Source organism: Dicentrarchus labrax, unplaced genomic scaffold (genome assembly GCF_905237075.1).
Source record: "Dicentrarchus labrax unplaced genomic scaffold, dlabrax2021, whole genome shotgun sequence".
NCBI classification, from domain to species: domain Eukaryota; kingdom Metazoa; phylum Chordata; class Actinopteri; family Moronidae; genus Dicentrarchus; species Dicentrarchus labrax.
In genome coordinates this window covers 21,309,827-21,329,398 of record NW_026136707.1, presented here as the reverse complement: position 1 = coordinate 21,329,398, position 19,572 = coordinate 21,309,827, and the positions used below count along the sequence as shown (strand labels likewise).

Sequence of the window (19,572 nt, the reverse complement as noted above, 5' to 3'; positions counted from 1 at the left end):
ATACGTTTAAGTCCCAGGAACACTGGGCCTTCAATGGGATCTGATGACCTCATTATTTCTCATTAGTCTCCCTGAGGCACCTAGATGAAGACTTTAAAGGTGGTCCAGAGGTTAATCCTGCAAGGAGAATGAACCCACTCCCCTGTATCTGTTTCTGGAGCTGCTGGACAAGCTGCCTCACCGCCGACTCGGCCAGCGATCAGTGTGGGAGCTTCTCCAGTGTCACAGATAGCCCATGCTGTCCCAGATAGCCTTTTGCCAGATAAACGGACAGAGGGATAAATGTCTGTCATGGTGATCTCCACCTCGTTTTCTGATGACCCTTGACCCTCCAGCTTTTCCTTCCTGCATTCTAACTCCCATGGAGCCGCATTGATGTGTCATCCACCTCATCCATCTCTCTGTGACCTTATTACTTATCTTCTATTTAGAAAACAAGATTTCCGAGCATTTGCGCCATTGCCTTACCACATCTGAAACTGAAACCAAACGCAATATTTCAATCAAGAACCTTGTCAAGTGCTACTGCTGCTGCAAGGATACAGTATTTCGCACATCTGTGTTGCTCGTATTTACTGTCAATAACTAAGGATTGCACAACAATCATAGTGCTTGAGAGTACTGCCAGATGTTCTTGTTCCCCCTCTTACTCTTTTACTTTTTAGTTTTTTTCGTTTGGGAGCTAAAAGTCTCTCAGGTGATGACAGGCCTGGGAAGTGTGAAGGGTAAAAGACAGCTTTGTGCTTTCCAATTAGCTCTGTGATTTATTAGCCTGTTCCTTGTGGCTTGTCTTATATCAAACCCAAGCCTGACTGATTCACCCAAAAATAAGTAGATGAGCGGCAGAGAGCTGAAAAAAGCATCGCATATTGCATAAAATGCATTTATACTTCCCTTGGACACACATTCCACACCAAAATCTCTACAGCACTGCATAACTCCATAGATCCAAGACATATGTTGAGATATAAGATAAAAAGCAAAGCAAGGTAATACCCAGATAAGCTAAATAATATCAGATGATTAAATTAATAACATAAAAATGAGAACACAGGAAATTACCAAAGAGATCAGTGATTTATGATTAGTGTGTCTACATTTTTCAGAATGTAGAGTACAGCTTCATTGCAGAGTGGGTCTATCTCCAGCCGTATCTGATTGGTATGTGTGTGTTTGTGCATTTCTGTGTGTGTCCATGGTTTGTTTAGACTGGTCGGGAAAGCGTGAGACCAGAGTGAGTGGGCAGAGGCCATACTTTAGGGTTCAAAGTAAAGCGGGGAGGGACCCCCTCGTTTTGGAGGAATGTCGAGGAGGAGGCCTGATGGTTAGCTGGAGATGGTGTAATTAAGGGGTGTGATTGTGAGAACCTTCCCTTCCCCGGGCCCTGCAAGGGTCACAGATAAAAGAGCAGCCCTTAGCCTCTGTTGCTCTCACATGTGGAAAATCACAGTAACACAGGTTTGCACGATAAATGCACGCGTGCTAATGCGTGGTTGCATCCCCGTGCGAGACGCAATCAGAGGAGCAGATAATACCCTACCTGGGAATCCTCCTGCAAGCGGTGGGAGTCGGTGGCTGCAGGTTATAGATTGTGGTTCCTTGACATTGGAAGCCTATTGGGCAATAAGGCCCCATAGAGCTTCTGAGGAGCGTCATAAATTAGACAGCTCTGGGAGGCTCCTTCTAATCATGTGGGCCTGTGCGTCGCCCTGTTGGTGTGGTTCTAGTAATTTGGCCCTGCCTGACTTGCTATTTGCAGAGTAAGAGCTTGATGACACATTGCAAGCTCCTTTGCAAGCGCGGCACTGTGTGTCATGCGCAGTGGCAGGGTGTGGCGTGGGATGATAAGTGTGCTGTTGCGTTTGCTGACTGCATTTGTTTAGTGCAAATGCACGTCCCCCTTCCTAACCCACCTTCCCTGTTTCAGATCATAGCCAAAGCGTAAAGGGTCCACACAGCTGGCCAGCATTTTGATCATGAGCCGTCATTCACATTTTAATAAAAACCTGGCTTCCCAATAATCCTCAGTTATGGGAAGAGACACAGATTGCTGTAGGTCGGAGTGATAAAGGAGCATATTAAGGACACTATTTAGAGCCCTAATGGGATGTATTCTTCCTGCTGCAGCACGCCATTAGTTGAAAACATGTGAGCCTGTGTGTTTGTCTTCAGATTGTTGGATGTCGGTACAATTTGTTGAAAGAGGTCAGCGTGACATAATTCCTCACCGTCTCTGCTGTTGTGTTTTCACACTGTTGATTCGCTCACTCTAAACAAGAACATGAAGATGAAAGAAAAATCTCTGTCAGGCAAAACAAGTTTTCTGAAATACACTTGAGCCCTGCAGAGAAATGATTCACAGGGCATCGACAGCTTTTTTTGCGGGAGAGACAGTATAATCCTTTCAAGAACCCCCTTTCCCAAACCCCTTAGCTTTCGATCAACTCCAGATGAGAGGGTTGCTCAGACCCTGATGACTCTTCTCTTTCTCTCCTTCTTCCTCCAGGGTGCAGGATAGAGAACTGTGAGTCCTGCTTCAGCAAAGACTTCTGCACCAAGTGCAAGTCAGGTTTTTACCTACACAAAGGGCGCTGCTTTGATAAGTGCCCCGAGGGCTTTGCCCCGCTGGAGGAGACCATGGAGTGTGGAGGTACGTGAAACACAACAGATATGTACAAAAAAAAGTTTCAAGAGAGTAAACAACCTTGTCTTTTACAGCTTTCTTTACCTTTGCACAGTACTATATCATTTCTCAGTTAGCCTGCTTATATTGTACCAAAACACAAGTTCAACGTTCAACTGGGACCACACACAAAGAGGTTATAGCATCCCAGTAAAGCTCCTTCACCCTGTATTAAAGTTTGACCTGGGGTCTTTGGGTTGCCTCTAAATTGCACTCTGCTGTGGTTTCACTGCACATCACTGTTTGTGTGTGTCTCTGCAGAGGGCTGTGAGGTGGGCCAGTGGAGTGATTGGGGAGCCTGCACCAGGAGAAACAAAACCTGTGGCTACAAGTGGGGTCTGGAGACCCGGACGCGGCACATTGTAAAGAAACCACCCAAGGACACAATACCCTGTCCCACCATCGCTGAGTCCAGGATGTGCAAAATGGCCATGAGGCACTGCAGGAGAGGTAAGAATGTTATACAGCCATATGTTGATGTGTGTGTGAGAGAGATATTCTGTCAGTCAGTGCCAGCTCCATCCATGTTCACTACTCTGGTGAATGTAAAAAAAAACAGCCCACTTATCCCATGGAGAGAAATCTTTCCCCCTCTCAGAGTTCCACCTGTTTCATGTAACCCTTGTACCTTGCACTCAGCCTTGTTTGTTCACCGTCTGCGTTTTTGAGGTGCACAGTGGTGTTTCCGTGCATATAATATACCAGTAGTTTTCCATGGCGGCCTTGTTCGAGCCAGCTCTTTTTCTGAGGTATATTTTTCCCCCCTCTCTCTCCCCATCTCCCTTCCTCTCCTCAGTGGAATTCTTCAAAGTACGAACTGCAGGTTTCCTCAATGGCCGTCTCTGTTTCCTCCCGCCAGCTTGAGAGATATTTGTGGTAGTCACAGCATGTATGTCAGGCCATTAAATGAGAAGTCAAATCTGGAAATTCTCTGTGTGTGAATAGTGCAAAAAGTAAACCATTTCTCTAAGACGGTCCAAACATGCCATTTGGGGTGATGGCCTCAGTTAGCAGTGCTTTTAAAATAAATGTCTTTTCCCTTAATGTACTTTTACATTTCTCATAAACTTTGGATTAGGATAGGCCAAGTGTAAATATTTAATTCACCAAATAAGGAAGCAATTACAGTGGCAGATATCATTCAGACTGTCAAAAAAAGAAAAACATTGTTTAACAGAAAGAGGAAAATATTCAAACCTCGAGGATTTTTCTCCATTTTTGGCCTGGAGTGTTGAATGGGAAGATTATTTAGCGAAGTGGTGAAAGAGTAAATAAACTTGAAATAAACCCTGGTAGTTTCTCATATTTCACCACTACCAAGGCAGTCGCTGCTCTCTAGGCTGGAAACTGTGATTCCATGGCACATTAAGTTCCTATAGCCCTGTCCTGTTTTTCAGAGAAATTCTCCCCAACCCCCACGCATCTCTTCATGACTTTACCGTGCCTGCTTGACCTTTTCCAAGAAACTTTATGACCTTCTTTAATTAAAATTTGGCATTGTTGTGCGTAGTTACTGACGGCAATTATCTTAAGCATGAAGTCACTGATGGGAAGTTGTTGTGAATTCTAAATTGAGTACATAGCAAAACCATTCTTCTTCCGACCTTTAGAAACCGACAGCAGGCTCCCCATGTGCGTTTTACTTAAAGCTACTGTTCCCTGGTGATGCTGCCATTGCAAGCCTCTCAGTACAGTTCCTTTTCCAATGACTGAGTTACATCTCTGTGGAAGATCAGCGGCCTCAGCTGTGTTGTTAAAAGCTGTGTGTAAAAGTGTCACTGTGTGTGCATCTTAGGACTCTGTGGGCTCGTGAAGTGCTGCGGTGGCCCGTTTAATAAAGGTAAATTTCAGACTTAGGCATGTGTTGTTAATTCCATGCCCCTCGACCGCTAGTGAAATATCCCCACTTGGCAAAAGCCAGTGAAATGCAACACTCTTGAGTTCAAATAAATACAATGTAAAAATGTAAGCGGCTGAAGTCGAACAGGAGGAGATCCAGTGCCGTCACATGGGAGCTCGACCGACTGACATTGTAAAATAATCACTTCCCGTGACTGATAATAAAGCATAGTCCAATGGGAGGAAAGGCCTCCCTCTGAAATGCAGGTGATTAGGAAGTGGAGGTTCAAAAAAGGGTTGCAATATGGTTCATCATGAAATACCTTGCTAGGTGGCCTTTGAATGAATACAAATTTCAATAACTTTCCAAGCTATAGGTCCCTAGTACAACTTGCATTACAACAATGCAGAATAGTTAGTTTAATCTTTAAATAGATATTAGAAAACTATAACCTCAATGTATAGATGTTGTATTTAGAAGAAAATATAAATATAAGAAGTGCTTCTGACAATCACTTGGAACAGTCTAAAAATGAACATTTATATCAGCTCTTCTCACTGGACACCAGACACCAATGTTTAGGATAAGCATAGGATTATATAACTGCAGACGGTAAAGATGCTGTGGATTAAACGGAGACAGAGGAAGCAGCATGTAGGTATACCCTATTTATGGAAATGCTTATCTGATCACCCTGGCTTACATTTCTACATATCTACGTATTTAAATTACACTGGACGTCATTGACAGATCCCTGTCTCCCGGCTTAGCTGAGCCGCGCAAGGACAACAGAAATGATCTTCTTCTTTTCCCTCTGTGCCGGCAAAGATCTAATCCCTTTGTAAAACACACAAGCAGAGAAAGTAAAGCCCAGATAATGTCAAGAGGAGAGGCGTTTTTACAGCAAACATGACGAGTTGTGTAAACCGTGTCTGATGTGTTCCGTACAAGTTGCCGATCAGTGTAAACACCGTATATCATTCCCGCTGCTGGGATTAATTTACTGTTCTCAGCCGGTGTTTGCGAGGACAGCAGTGTTCTGATAACACACTTTGCCCTGAAAATGGTGGTGAAAGGTTGTGTGGAGCACACGGATAGACAAAATATGTGACGGTAGTCTGTCACAAGCACGATTTTCCATCCAACTGTCAAGCTAATTTTAAGCAAACTTTTGAAGTTTGGAAAAAATAAAATGGGAATTTGGTAGGTTTCCACTAGATGGGAATATTCTCTAGAGAAGAAAAACCAAAATGGACAACTGCGTGAATGACAATGCAGAAGGCTGTAGTGGACAGATTTCCTCAGAAATGCTATTTCAAAGCATCTAAAGCCATATTGAATAGTTTGACCTGTTTGTTTTTGGCAATGAGATTAAACAACTGCATTATTTATTTGGAAGAAGTGTTCCCATTGCTATTAATCACATTATTTCCGAAAACATCAAGTGATTAGAAAACCTTCCGTGCAATGTTGATGAACATCGAATGCTACCATTTTCACCCAGCTGTTTAAATTTGGTGCATAAATTTTGACATAAGACTTCAGTGGAAAATGTGCTAGATAATCTCTAGAGGACTAATGAAGTATTGTCTTGTGACTGCTTGGCTGGCGTGTGTGCCAGGCGCTTGCATTGTACCCTGGAGACGGTAAAATGCACTTCTATCATCTGGATCCCTGGACTGGTGCACTGGACAGGCTATAAACAATAAAGAGACTTTATTAATAGCTGCACAGGCGCTATCAGCATTGACAGACTGGGTTCCCCCCTCTCTCTGTCTTGTGAGCTGACAGGAGGAGAGGAGAGGAAAGGTGAGGAGAGTGATAACACTGCAGCGCCCGGCTGCTCCATATTGATGCCATTAAGGAATTCCCTGCAGAGATTTCCCAGCAACCCCTGTCATCAGATTCACTGGTTTACAAACAGACGTCTGTGACAAGTCCGATTCCTCTTTCTCTGCTTCTTTTTTCTGCTGCCCTGCCTATCAACCCATCTGTGTATGTTTCCTTTCTTTCGCTTTTGCCCACCCACTCTACTATAATCTTTGAACAACAGCTGCCTCTGCCATGTCAGTGACATTAGATGTTGTGTAAACAACTTAAAATGTTAAAGCTCTCAAAACACCCACTCTTAATGTAATCCCTGATTTAAGATTTAAGAGGGAGTAAAGTCCAACACAAACACACCATTGCAATTCGGGCTAATTTCCGACAGGTTTATAAATCGGCTTTCAGATTCTCAGACGGCCCAAAAGTCTTTATGGTAGCGAGCCAGAGTGACATTTGTGCAGCTCTACTTGCTTGATTTGTAGGTAAAATTAGATTAATTAAATGGGCATTTGTAGTGCAGGAAGGGGCCAAGACAAAATAAAGTTAAATGTGAAGTTACAGAACAGTAAAAATTCATAGCTTCATAGCAAATGTTGGAACTGATAATAGAAACATATTTAAGACCTGGTTTTCCAGAACAATGTTGTACAATTTACACTCTAAATGCTTCTATGACTGCTTCTACAAGCCTGTAAAGACTCACAGCCACCCTGCTGACCTCATGGAAAAAGAAAAAGGGAAAGCAGTAAGAGGCAGAGAGAGGAAGAATATGAAAGAAAGAAAATATAATGATTATCTTTGGCCTTTGGATTATGTACCTGTACTTGGAGAGCTACAGGCCTTTGTGGGAGTATTGATCTCCTGTGGGTGTAACCAGAGAAACCCTTTCTGCTGTAGGGCTCAACCGAGGCCAAGCCCTCCATCCCATCAGTCATTTCAGTGCTTGGATCCAGCCACCACTAATACTGTCTGTCATAACTTCTGTGTGCAGTTTGTGTTTATTCTGTAACTGTGATAACTACCACATTCCCTCTGCCATCAACTTGAAACCTTGGATAAACAAGTTTTGTTACACGTTCTGTAGCAGGGGTGTAGAAGAGGCTAAACCCACGCAGACTAGACTCAGTTTACCACCTCATCACTCCTCCGCAGTGTGACATCTAAAGGCCCTTCAAGGTTTCTGTCTGTATTTAAAGCCATTGGACGTGACAGAGAGGCGGGCAGTTGTTTAATTTATCCCACAATCACCTACAGTCTGGTGCAGGGGACCAAAGTGAACCCAGATCCGCCCAGGATCGACCAGACCCACGAGGATTTGGCTGACTGGTGGGATTTACGCCAGGTTCTGTCTGAAGCCAGTCTGGTTCTGCGGTGAATCCACAGTGCTGTGGACCTCCTGGTCCTCGCCGTCTGCGAACCATCTGCTCCAGAGTCTATGCTCCTGTAAAACGATGCACAGAGCAACGGTGATTGCCTCAAATCCGCTCTGGAGGAAGCTCAACCGCCTTGTCTGTAGCGGCCAACGTTCGAGACACCAAACAATTCCGGTTTCTGGCAGTCTTTGCGTACGAGAAAGCAGTTAATGCGCGTGCATGCGAATGAGCGTGTGACACACAATTTTGGTGTTTATACTTGCTGAGCCAAGAGGTTTAAGCTCTGGCGAAAGATGCCATTCACTTCTGAGCATTTTAGTTACGCACTCAGCATGATCACATCTGAGTCTGGCCTGTGTTTGGCTTGGAAACCCGACATCCAAACACATTTCTGGATGTGTTTTTGTCAGATGTAGCCTTCTACCATCAGGCCAAGTTTTTTCTAAAACAGATGCACGCTTTTAACTTGAGGCTAATTAATCGAACGTGTTCTTCTTGTCTCAGCAGAAGAGCTCATTGTGCAGTTTGTCCAAGCCAAACAATTGAGATCTGCTCAAGCCACCCCTCTGAAGTCGACCCAAAGTACTTGAAAACAGAGGTTTGCACTTCTGTTCCTTCATGTACTTATCTCATTATTCCAATTAATGTTCCCCGGGTGTGCTCTACGGGAAGTCAGGACTTTTGGAAGCGAGAGCTGGTGCACAGATGACAAGTCCTACTCTGATTTCTGCCACAGTGGAATGACGGGTGGTGATTAACGGCGATCTCTGGCCCGGGTAATATCACGGACAATCTGGATCACTTCTTCCCGCCAGCGGGAGCAGAGTGAGGAGCATTTTCCCAGGACAGAAGGAGGGCACTAATTGGCAGCCGCCCTGTCATAGTGATTATGTGTGCCTCACACCGCAGCCTGTTGTGACTGGGGGAGCCACGGCTTAATCTTCATTTAATAAGGCCGCTCCATAGGGGCTGACACAGTAGCTGGTGAGAAGGCCTCAGAAGTACCCTGCCTCCTTTGGACAGCACGGACAGCCTTGCATCATTCATTTATTTAATTAAATGCTGCCAAAATCTGGTTGTGAAGACAAAAAAAGCTCAGTTGCATACAGAAACATAATGATGGATACCTCATGCTCTACACACGACTTTGAAACTGTAAAGCTAAGATGACAGAGAGTATTTTGGAAGCTTTGCTCTGCGCTGTAGTGAATAAGCGTATGGGTGAAGAGGAAAGACACATCAACCTGTCATTGACTTGGCCAGGTCTCCAACATCCCAATGCCAATGGCAGTTATGGTCACCGCTGTGGTCACAGTCACAAATTAACACAAGTTCTGTTTCAACTATTCCATATTTGCAACTCTCTGCCATAGATTATTCTTTTTTTCCTCCCGTCTCTGCGCTTATGTTTCATATCTCCTCCTAACCAGATGAAAATTGATTATCTAGGCTCATGTCTGGACAGGCAATCAACACTTGCTTTATGCTGATGTTCTCAAACCAAACTTTTGGGTTTATTTTTCTGCCTCTTGTGCAGTTTAGCAGTGTTAAATCTTCCATCGGAGTAGAAAGTCATTACCAGTAGCCTCTGAGACTTCTCTGCCCTTGGTACATTCCTTATTGGGGGGGAGAGGACGATGCTGGAAGCTGAATGGAGGAGGAGCGGGGGTCTCTGATTAACTTCCCACTAAGTGCCCCTGCTCTCTGACCAAAATAAATATGGCTGCTGTCATTTTGTCAGCAACTGTCTTCAGAGAGCAATATTTGAAACACCCCATGATCCTGCTGGCTTTTATATGGAGAATCCATCGTCATACCACAGGCATGAGCCATAAACATGTGGAGGCCTTTCAAAGACCAGGGGGTGGAGGGATGGAAGGAGGGAAGTGGAAGAGGAGGGGTCAGCAGTGCTCACTGGGGCTCCATACTCCGCATTATTGTCATCTGGTCTTTTCCAAGCAGGAAGAAAGAGGAGGGGTGCAAGTGAAGGGGTTTTTTTTTCACACTCCTTTGGCCTAGTTGAGTTGTGGTTTTGCTGAACTGCCTTTTGTAGACTCATGTACACACATTAGATACAGAACTCTGCTTATTTGTTTGACTCACTTTATTGTGAAGTGTGCACTGGTAGTAATGCTAGTCCAATAAATCCAGGCCAGCGGATGTTGATATCTTTGTAGAATACACTGAATCGATATCTACAGCCAAAACATCACCAAAGGTTGATGCTTATACTCGCCGTTACTACAACCTGGATGCTTTTATAAAATCATGACCTAAATGGATCATTTGTAAGCTTGACAACCTGGATACCCATGCACATATAGTTCAGTGTGACTTTGGCAAAGAGAAGGAACACCGCGTTGGTGCAAGGCTTCCGTTGTCGTCTTCTGGCAGAGGAAATGAGGCATATGGGCCCGACATCAACAGCCCCATAATAAACAGACATACACAAACAAACAAAGTGGCAGCAAACTGGAGGGGGAAAGAAGGAGGAGGAGGAGAAGGGGGAGATACTGTACAGAAGTGGAATGTTTTCATGTTCTCATGCTCCGCAAACGGGAGCTATTTCCCCCCGCTGAGCAGTATATGGGCTGATATTGCCCATGACACGGTCGGGGCTGTAAAGCTCACCTTCAGCGAACGCTCCCTTGATGGGTAGTTTGTGCTGTTACACCCTGTGATTTTTTACAGCAGTCGAGACACGGTCTGTGTCTTTACAGGGATGGATGGCAACAGCTTGTGATGAGATCTTTGAAGTAGGGTTCAACTCATATACTGAGCGCTTTTGGTCTTTTATAAAATATCTCTTGACTATCAGCAGGAGATGTCCACTTGTAATATGGCGGAGGTTTGCTTCTCACCATCGTTGGTGAATTTCTCCTTGTTTTATATCAGAGCACTGACCAGAGAAATCGATATAGTGAGGTGTTAAAGGATTTTACAGGACAGCTTCTGGGGTGGCAATCCGTAAAACCTGCAATGAAACCTGCTCACCCTGCTTTAAAATAATTCATTAGTGTGGATTTGGAGTGCGCTATGATGGTCCAAATGTAGTTTTAGAGGCTCTTCCACCCTGACAGGCGTACAATTCTAGGAAAACATTGAATTTTGTACTTTATTGGAAATTTTTGGAATGGTGAAATTGATCAAATACAGGCACAAAATATCATCTGTTTCTTCTTCGGTGCAGTCAAAAAATAACATGTGCCTATGTTAGTCTGACCTTATGCTGAAGTAGGGTTTCTCACCTCATCTTTAGATAACCCGAGCTGGTCAGAGTGGGATCTGTTTGATCGTACTGCATCCCTGCACCTCCTCTCTCTGTCTGCCAGACCTCCAGTCCGGCACCGCTGCCAGCTCTCCTGTGGGCCGCGAACGCTTTCATCTCCACATTTACACCACACCAGGCAGATGAGGATGCATACACACACACTTACAGACACACAAATTCACGCAGGCAGAGCGTGAGACGCGCGTAATAGACACCGACAAACAATAAAACAGACCTCACAGGCAGAACAAGTCACCACATTATCTACTCTTTTCCTCGTCCCTGTTTCCATTCTCTTTTCCTGTCTCGCACTCGAATGACACTGTCTCACACTCATGTATCACATGCCACAGTGCGGGGCCGTCTGAGGAACAACGTGCATGCCACCAGGGAGGATGTGTTCGCGTGGCGCACATTGTTCGAGGCGGCGCTGCGTGCACTAGAGTTCTCCCTCTCCAGTGGTCTGGCTGAGGAGAAAGAAGGAAGGCGAGGAGCCGAACGGGGGAGCCTGAAAACATCTGGTACACAGTTGCACTGGCTCAGCCACCAGAAGCCCCTCTTCTCTCCACTCCACTCCTCTCCTCCTCTTTCTACCCTCTTTCCCTCTCTTTCTCCATCTCTGCCGGGTGTCTTTATAGAGACATCACAGCTTTTAATTACAGCTAGTGATTAAGAGAGAGGCTGTGGCCACTCATGTCCATGAGCGTGGACCCAGTGTACAGACATGCAGACACAACAAAGCAGCAAGTATAGGCCTGCCGGGCTTTGGCGGTGTGTACGTCTCTGTGCCTGGGTGTTTTTCTGTGTGTGTGAGCTAACAGTGACAAATACAGGGGGGGTGCAGACAAAAAGCACAGCCATTATAGTGATAAGTAGAGGCCAGGGCCAACTTAGCAAAGTTGTAGAGCGCTACACTCCCATCAGCACGAAAAGGTGATGTCACAGGCTAGCAATTTTAGTTTAACAGAGCAAATACAAGCACACGTTAGTGACCTTAACAGGTTCTCTCAAGCACCAGCCAGCTAAGACACAAGCCCGTCTGTAGATATAAATTGCTTATCTGTGAAACAAAAGTCACTGGTCTGTAACTAACATTACTGTAAACACTACATTGACATATTATAACCATGTAAAGTTGCTATGGCACCAACTCCTGAAAAAAAAAAGCTTTAGCTGCTAAATGCTCTGCTGTGTTCACCAGTTTGGTGCTGGTAGCATACAGCTTATAGGAGCTTTTTTGTTTTTTTGCTGAAAACAACTGATTGGTGCTGCTGATGATACTGAGAGTGGTGAGAGTGAACCAGAACAATAAAGTTGTACATTGTAAAACCAAAAATGATCAGGTGATAATTCTTCCATCACTAATATAGAAACATTCATTGTAGCAGCTTTAAAGTAGCCCTCATCCACTGTATGGTCAGGTCACAAATTTGCAAATTTTCCCTCTAGAAAACATTCATTAATATTTAAAACTTAAAAATAAAAAAATGAAGAAATGTAATATAAAGAGATGGAGAAATGTAATGCAGGTAGTTGGTTTGCAGCCAAATGTAGGTGTTAAACATTTCAACTGAATTTAAAATGGGAAATAATAATAGTAATATAATTTTATAATTTATATATGACACATTATGTTGACATTATTATATGTTCTCAACAATACATTAAATGATAAAAATGCTGCTTTGTGCAAAATTATAGTTATGCACCATAAAATAACTTCCTTGCAAATATGAACATTTTCTGGGATAGGTGACCCCTTCTGAATTTTGCACGCTCACATTTGTATTTTACCCATGTCGTTTAGTTGTATGCATCATATTCAAAATGAACTTTAAGATGGTTTGAGTCATGCGAGAAATACACATTATATTGCCTTGTCAGAGGATATGACATGATGGCTCTCCAAGGAAAATCTCAAGACATGATTGAGGAGTTGGTGTAATGAAACTCAACCCATTCCAGGTACCATATCAAATCTCTTCAAACATAAATGCTCCTTCCCACTGGGTGGCAAGGTTCAAGAACGTGATCCCGATAGGCCTTGGGACATTTCTTTCAGATTAGTGGGAGCTTAAGTCTCCCTTTGATTTGATTCCTTTCTCCTTCCCCGGCTGCATCTCTGACAGATGCTGCTGCCTTCTGGAGTACACAAACCTCTCCTTGGCGAGGTGAGACCCTGAAATGACCGTTGAAATTGCACTGTAATCATACACAGCTAAAAACAACAAGAAAATGTCTGCCATATGCCTTAAAGCCCTCTGTTTGTGTTTTAGTGAGTTGAAGGTGGATTATTGACAAGAGTGGGAGAGCAGTGCCTGGACAGAGGAACTGAGCGGCGGTGACTCTTATTGCCCGCGTCTGTGATCAGATCTGTCAGAGCCACTCAGCTGTCTGTCTGCCTGGTGTTTGACAAGTGTTTGATGCAGCACAGGCCTTAGAGAGGATCAAGCCCTTCCTGAATTGGCTTTACCTCTCTCCCTGTGCAACAGGAGCTTTGCGAACACATCAAACACACACCCCCAACCGCCCCTTTCTTCCGCTGTGAACTAATGAACTATTTTTGTCAAAAAATATGTGCAGTCTGTTGGATCATCAGAGGAGACTGAACAACAGTGCCCTTCGAGAGTTAGTTGAACAATCAAAGAAAACAAAAAGCGCCAGCCAGCCTTGATTCCCTCATCACTGGCCATTGCACGGGGATTGCGGCATGATCCTGATGGCCCCTGTCTCTGTTTTAGTGTCTAAGCCCGTCTGACTTAGCTTGGCTCCCCACTCGTTAGGGTCTGGTCCTGTTTTGGGACAGTTGTGCTCCATGTCCAAACATGTGAGGGATTTCCTCCTGGGGTTTCCCAGTAGAGAGAAGCAGGGATAAAAGGACTTGCGCAGAAATGAGATTCAAAGAGGGAATCATGCTGGACAATTTCCTCCTATATCCCCCGTCCCCTTACAGACCCACAGAGACCAGGAGGATACTGACCAGGTGGAATTAGAGAATGAGGATTGTGTGCACGCACATGAACACACATACCAAAAAACAGTCATCCACAAACACACTTTGTTGAACACATGCATTGTGGAGACGGCGACTGCGTGGATCACACACGGTCACTTTGTTCTATCTTAAAATAGCCATAACACCCTGCCCCCCATAGTTACTGTTGCTACGCTTGTCGAGCTTCCTGTTCTCATATTGGCACATATGCAGTTTACAGCGATAACGGTGGTGGATATAGCTACTGGCGAAATTCGTGAAACAATGGGTTCTTGAGTTCAGACAGAGGCTTCTCATTTCTAGCCAGCAGCCCACGATTTTGTTGGCTGAAATTAAAACCGTCACTGGCAGATCTGATCAGCTCTAGCTATCTAGATAATTGAACTAACATTAGCTTGACTATGAAGCATAAATCAGAATCATCTCCAGTAGATGATCCGCGTAGAAGATATGGAAATAAATAAACAGCATTGTTTGCCGTGTAGAGATAATTAGTCCTGGTATTATCAGGATGATAAGGAAAATATAAGATCAGACTTCTGTTGTATTCTAGCATAACCTTTTGGCAGCTTAGCTTATATACTTTCAAACAGCATGTTTTCATTTTTACATCACAACAGAAAGGCTTTTAGGATTAGGACTATCTGATGTTTGGCAAATGTAACACTATCCCGGGTAATGAGTTTGGCTGGGGTTTGAGCCAATAAAGACCAGGACAGGGCTGCTAATGTTACCCTAAACTCTGATAGCATCCAGGACTGGTTTCCACACAGTGGAGGAATACTACACTGTGGATATGCTTGTCATGAACAGGGCCGGAGGGGTTTAGTGAACTCAATCAATTTCACTTTTATGTTTCTGTGTGTGTGCACTCGCATACCAAAGCACACCCTACCATGGACTGTAGGCATGTACTGCCTGGCTGAGTGTGTGCCAGGAGCTTACAGTGTTGACAAACTGTTTGTAGAAACCCTCATCCATTCATCTCCCCCACTTTATAGTCCCATAGGGGTGCACAAAGCCCCCTACTCTTACCTTACCTTATTGCGTTCCCCCTCATTGTTGTGTTAACAACCATATTATTTCTCTTCATGAAGTGGGGTGGGGTGCTATAATGCAGGGGGATTGTTTATGAAGACCTAGAGGCTCAAGGGAGGGGGCTGAGCCAGGTAAATCCCCAAGCCAGGGCCCTCCGTTGGGGGTTGACCCCCCTACACACAAACACTTTTACCTGAGGCCCAGACTGACATTATACTCAACAGATCCTGGAAATGCAGATTCACCTCCTCAGATAAATAATAAGCGTTTCAAATATTTGTTTAACAGCGGTGCGAAGAGGTCACCTCCGTTGTAGGATGTGCTTTTCCTGCCTTGATCCATTGTCAGTATGAGGGTGCTTTTAAAAGTGCACAGTTAATCCTGGTGGGTTGCTGGTTTACACAGAGAGAGAAGAAGATTGGTGAGGTCCTCTGGAGTGAGTGTGTTTCATTCTATTAGTCAAAAGAAGCCAAGCCTGATTTGCTGTAAAAAGGAAAAAGTAGAGTGTGTAAAAGTACACTGAACTGCCAAGTCCAGATTTTATTAGCTTTTACTTCTTAATGGCACAGCAAAGATAATCAACTATACTAAGCTGCAGCGGCAAGTGAGTGCATCAGTGTAAAGGTATGGAAATGTATATGACAGTTATATCAGACTAGCCTGAGAGCAGCTTGTTATCAAAGATTGAATAGAACAACGAAAAAAAAATACTGGATCGTGTGTCTGTTGAAAATGATTGATTTCATCAGCTCAATGCAATACACTTATCGGAAACTAAGATGAATGACGATCATAACTCTGTGAGACACTTCCTGCTTTATATCACAGCATGTGGGAATTATAAGATGGATCAAAGGCTTTATAGAGATCTCATCTTGATATAGAAGACATGGAAATCAAAGTGGAGTGCTTTGGCCCTTTTCTATCTTTGAGCAAAGACAAACAGAGTTCACATCTGTAGTAACTTCCCAGTTAGAATGATAAATTTGCTACTGTATATCCCAGCAGGTTTCCTGATCTTTGGATCTGCGGTAACATTTTAAACCACTCCCTCATATGCTGCAGCTATCTTCAGCTCACTCTGCCTCGCCCCTGTGCACACAACAAATACAAAAACAAACAGACCCACACCAGCGGCAAGCCTTCAGAAACATCGGCACGGGGGCCTCCCTTTGATAAGTGCTCAGCTTTATATTTTTCTCATCAGAAATGAAACACAACATTAGGCCATTCATTAAAGTCAACTAAAGCTAATTATCCCTCATTTACCCAAGTGCCCCTGGGGCAGGAGAGCCCCATATACTTAGGCCCAGATGTGTCGATGAGTCAGTCGGGAGATAGCAGACCGCAGAGAGGGCTGCTCACTTCTTCTCTGAGTCCTGTGGTTTCAAGGCGCATCAGACTCAGCAGGCCGGTCGTGATGCCTGTTCACTGCCTTGCTGCTGACGTTACCCTCATGACACCATTGGCTGTGTAAAGCCACTGCAATACAACAAGGTTCCACTTAGTGGAAAAAAGTTGATAATGATCAGTTATACGCCTTTATTCAAAACTGAAAACTGTTGACAGTGTCATACCTAACTAGCTGGCGCATTTTCTACATTTTGGAATGGCTGAGTCACATAAACACCAGGCTTCCATTGAAATTAGCCCTGAGTGCTGCAGGGGGCAGCAGTGTGCGTACAGATGTCTGCTTAGAGCTAAACTATAAGTCTTTACATTTTGGCAGCTTCAAGTGGAAGTGGGAAAACCATAACAGTTGGCATGATGTCATAGCCCAGAAACCATATAACGTCATGTGATTTTACTCATCAGCCCTAATTTCTTCTCCTCTGTGTCTCGTACCCCCATCAGACATTTAGAAATAATGGCTGAACCGCTTTACCACTGGGATGTGGAAATGTAGCCCTTGTTGCTGACTCCAGTTGTCTCAGGATGAGGCAGAGGAGAGACATTTATATTTTCATGTGTTTAAGTTTATATAAAACACATTTTGTGCATGGTCTATATGAAGCTGTTACTGGAAAGCAATTTTTTAAAAAGTGCAAAAATGAAAGGATGCTATTCCCTGTTGAATCCTCATTTTTCAATTTAGGCTGAAAAGTCGGGTGTATATTTCCATATAAATCTTTCCCAGTGTAGGTCTAAACTAAAATGTTAGATGGATTGGTAAGAAACCATCTGGCCCATTTTTAACTTCCCCCAGTCAAGAGAGTTAGTGCTGCTGTAGTAGCAGTACGAGTACAAGAAGTGCCCAGCAGAAGTCAATGCACTTTCCAATTTTTTAATTTTTTAAAGCTGTTATAAAAGTGTAATACTTTTAATTCTAATACTACTAAACAAAGCCAACCTGTTTCTACACTGAAATAAAGAAGATGTGATGGACTGAGTAGTGAAAGCAATGTGATGAGTAATGTAACAGATTACCTTCACTGTTTATGAATCAGTAAAGTAAATAAATTACTTTCTCCATGATTAATGAGTAATTGATATGTTGCTGAACACTTTTTGCCACAGATCTTTAAGAGATTTAATGTGTACCTTGTGTGTACATCCACTTTAGGAGAAGTACTTTTAAGTAGCCTAGTTTAATGCCATGTTGACATTCCAGCATCAAAGTGCTTTTCAGAATTTGTGCCCCAAGTTTCCAACTTGGAAATCTGACATAATGGATTATTCCATTTAATTTTTCCTAGTACAGTAGGAAGAAGTACACTTTCCAACTTTGAACAAGAGCAGAAGTGTTTAAATGAAGGTGTAGTTGAGGAAATAGCTCTGGAAAGCCATTTCTTACTTTTTGAGCTTTTTGAAAGTTGGCCTAATTTAACATCTGTCGCAGAAGCTTTTTTATTTGATTACCTACCTTTGAGCACTCGAGCCACAGGTGCTAACCCAACCAGCACAAGGGTACAGTTCCCACATTGTGAAATGCAGCAGAGCCTGACTTTGACTCTGAGTAAACTGATGGGGAAAAACTTTAATGTGTGGGGTCATCATCTGCTCTGTAGCCTTCCCGGGCAGGTTGTGGCCGCTTCTTGCTGGTGTGATCGACCTTCTCCAGAGGGGAAAAAACACGCTGTCTGCACCAACCATCAGGCATATTAATCACCGTGTCAGTCATGCATGTTTTGCCGGGACTTCTCCGCTTAGAGACGTTAATCTCCGAGTCGGGTTTTCGGTTTAACTTATTGTCAGTGAAACGAAGCATCAAAGAGCCGAGCGGTGAGCTAACCTGCTTTTTTAATCTTGCGCAGATCCTCCGCCGGGTCATAGATGAGAAAATAATGACCGACCTAATCCCAACATTAGCTTTTTAAATCGGAATGCGTATGTTTTAAATCATTCTCGCCTCGCAGCGTGGTGATAGTAAGCAGAGCATGGGGGGAAAGGGAACGAAAGAATGAAAGAGTGAATGAAAGAGTGTGATCCAGAGTAACCTTGTTAGGGCTAAGTGACGTTGTGCAGAGAGCCTCTTGTCAGTTGGTTGGCAAGATGAGCTTCTTGTAAATGATTGTCCTTTCTGTCAAAAGGCTGATTTCTTTTTTCCTACATCTGACGTCTGTGTCTCTGCCACAGCATTTCCCAGTAGTGTTCCTCCCAAATATTGTAGGTTTTCACTCCATCCAGTATTTGTTACAAATTTCTGCCTTTTTACACTTGAACATTATTTTCATCTGTATCATGTTCCCCTCAGCCTCAAATGTCAAATCACCCATCTACAGCATTTCCCTGCAGGCAGACAACAGTACAAAGCGCCATTTAAAGTTTTGGCCTACCTCTGGCCTACGCCTTAATGAACTATGGGTCACTTGAGGTCATACCACTGTGTCCCAGCCATAAATCAACTGAAAACTAAGTTCAGCAGCAGTATAGGGCAGTGTCAGCGTCCGTAACCTTTTCCCAGACAGAGGAGTTGTCGGTGTGTGAGTAAAGAGAGCACTGGCTGGCTACAGATCCTTTCCCCTTCACAGCATTATAAATGTATGTGTGAGGAGGCCCTTAATGGCTGCTAATCCAATTTCTGCCACTGAAATCAAATCTCACTGGCGCCAGTAGTTCTCTCCTTCCCTCACAAATAATGGCCTCCGCTTTGGCCTGTTTATGAAAAGACGAGCCGCCAAAAATTCCGGCTTTACCTTCCTTAAGACCACCAGAATCTTCTTCAAAATAGTTTGGATTGGATTTTTTTTTCTGTCCCACCCCCACCTACTCCATGTCCTATGAAAGTTATTAATTGACCGTCTGCGTCGAGTGGAGGGACAGGGTAACAGGAGAGCCGGGGAGAGTTTTCAGCAGTATAGGATCCCATTTACCGTATGTCTTAATGCCTTCTCGAGGTCAGCCATTGATTTTTCTCGAACCACAAGCAATGGAGATAAGATTAGGCCTTCGATTCCTGCACTGCCGCCGGAGCCGTGAGTGGATGAAATCACTAGGCCTGTGCCGACAGTCAGTGCATTGCTCTTTTTTGGCAGGTCATGGCCTCTGTGATTATAGGGTAACATATAGATACCCCTGCAGTAGCCTCAGGGCCAGCAAAGGAAA

At 43.9% G+C, this 19,572-nt stretch overlaps 1 protein-coding gene across 2 annotated transcripts in view; it reads left to right on the top strand.

Annotated features, from left to right (window-relative positions):
• Positions 1–19,572, top strand: part of rspo2 (R-spondin 2) — a 63,569-nt gene that overhangs the window by 37,159 nt on the left and 6,838 nt on the right. For both annotated transcript variants that reach the window (XM_051405723.1, XM_051405721.1), the window contains exons 4-5: positions 2,507–2,650; positions 2,945–3,133. In XM_051405723.1, the coding sequence (XP_051261683.1) occupies positions 2,507–2,650; positions 2,945–3,133 (333 nt within the window). The remainder of the gene's footprint in view (positions 1–2,506; positions 2,651–2,944; positions 3,134–19,572) is intronic.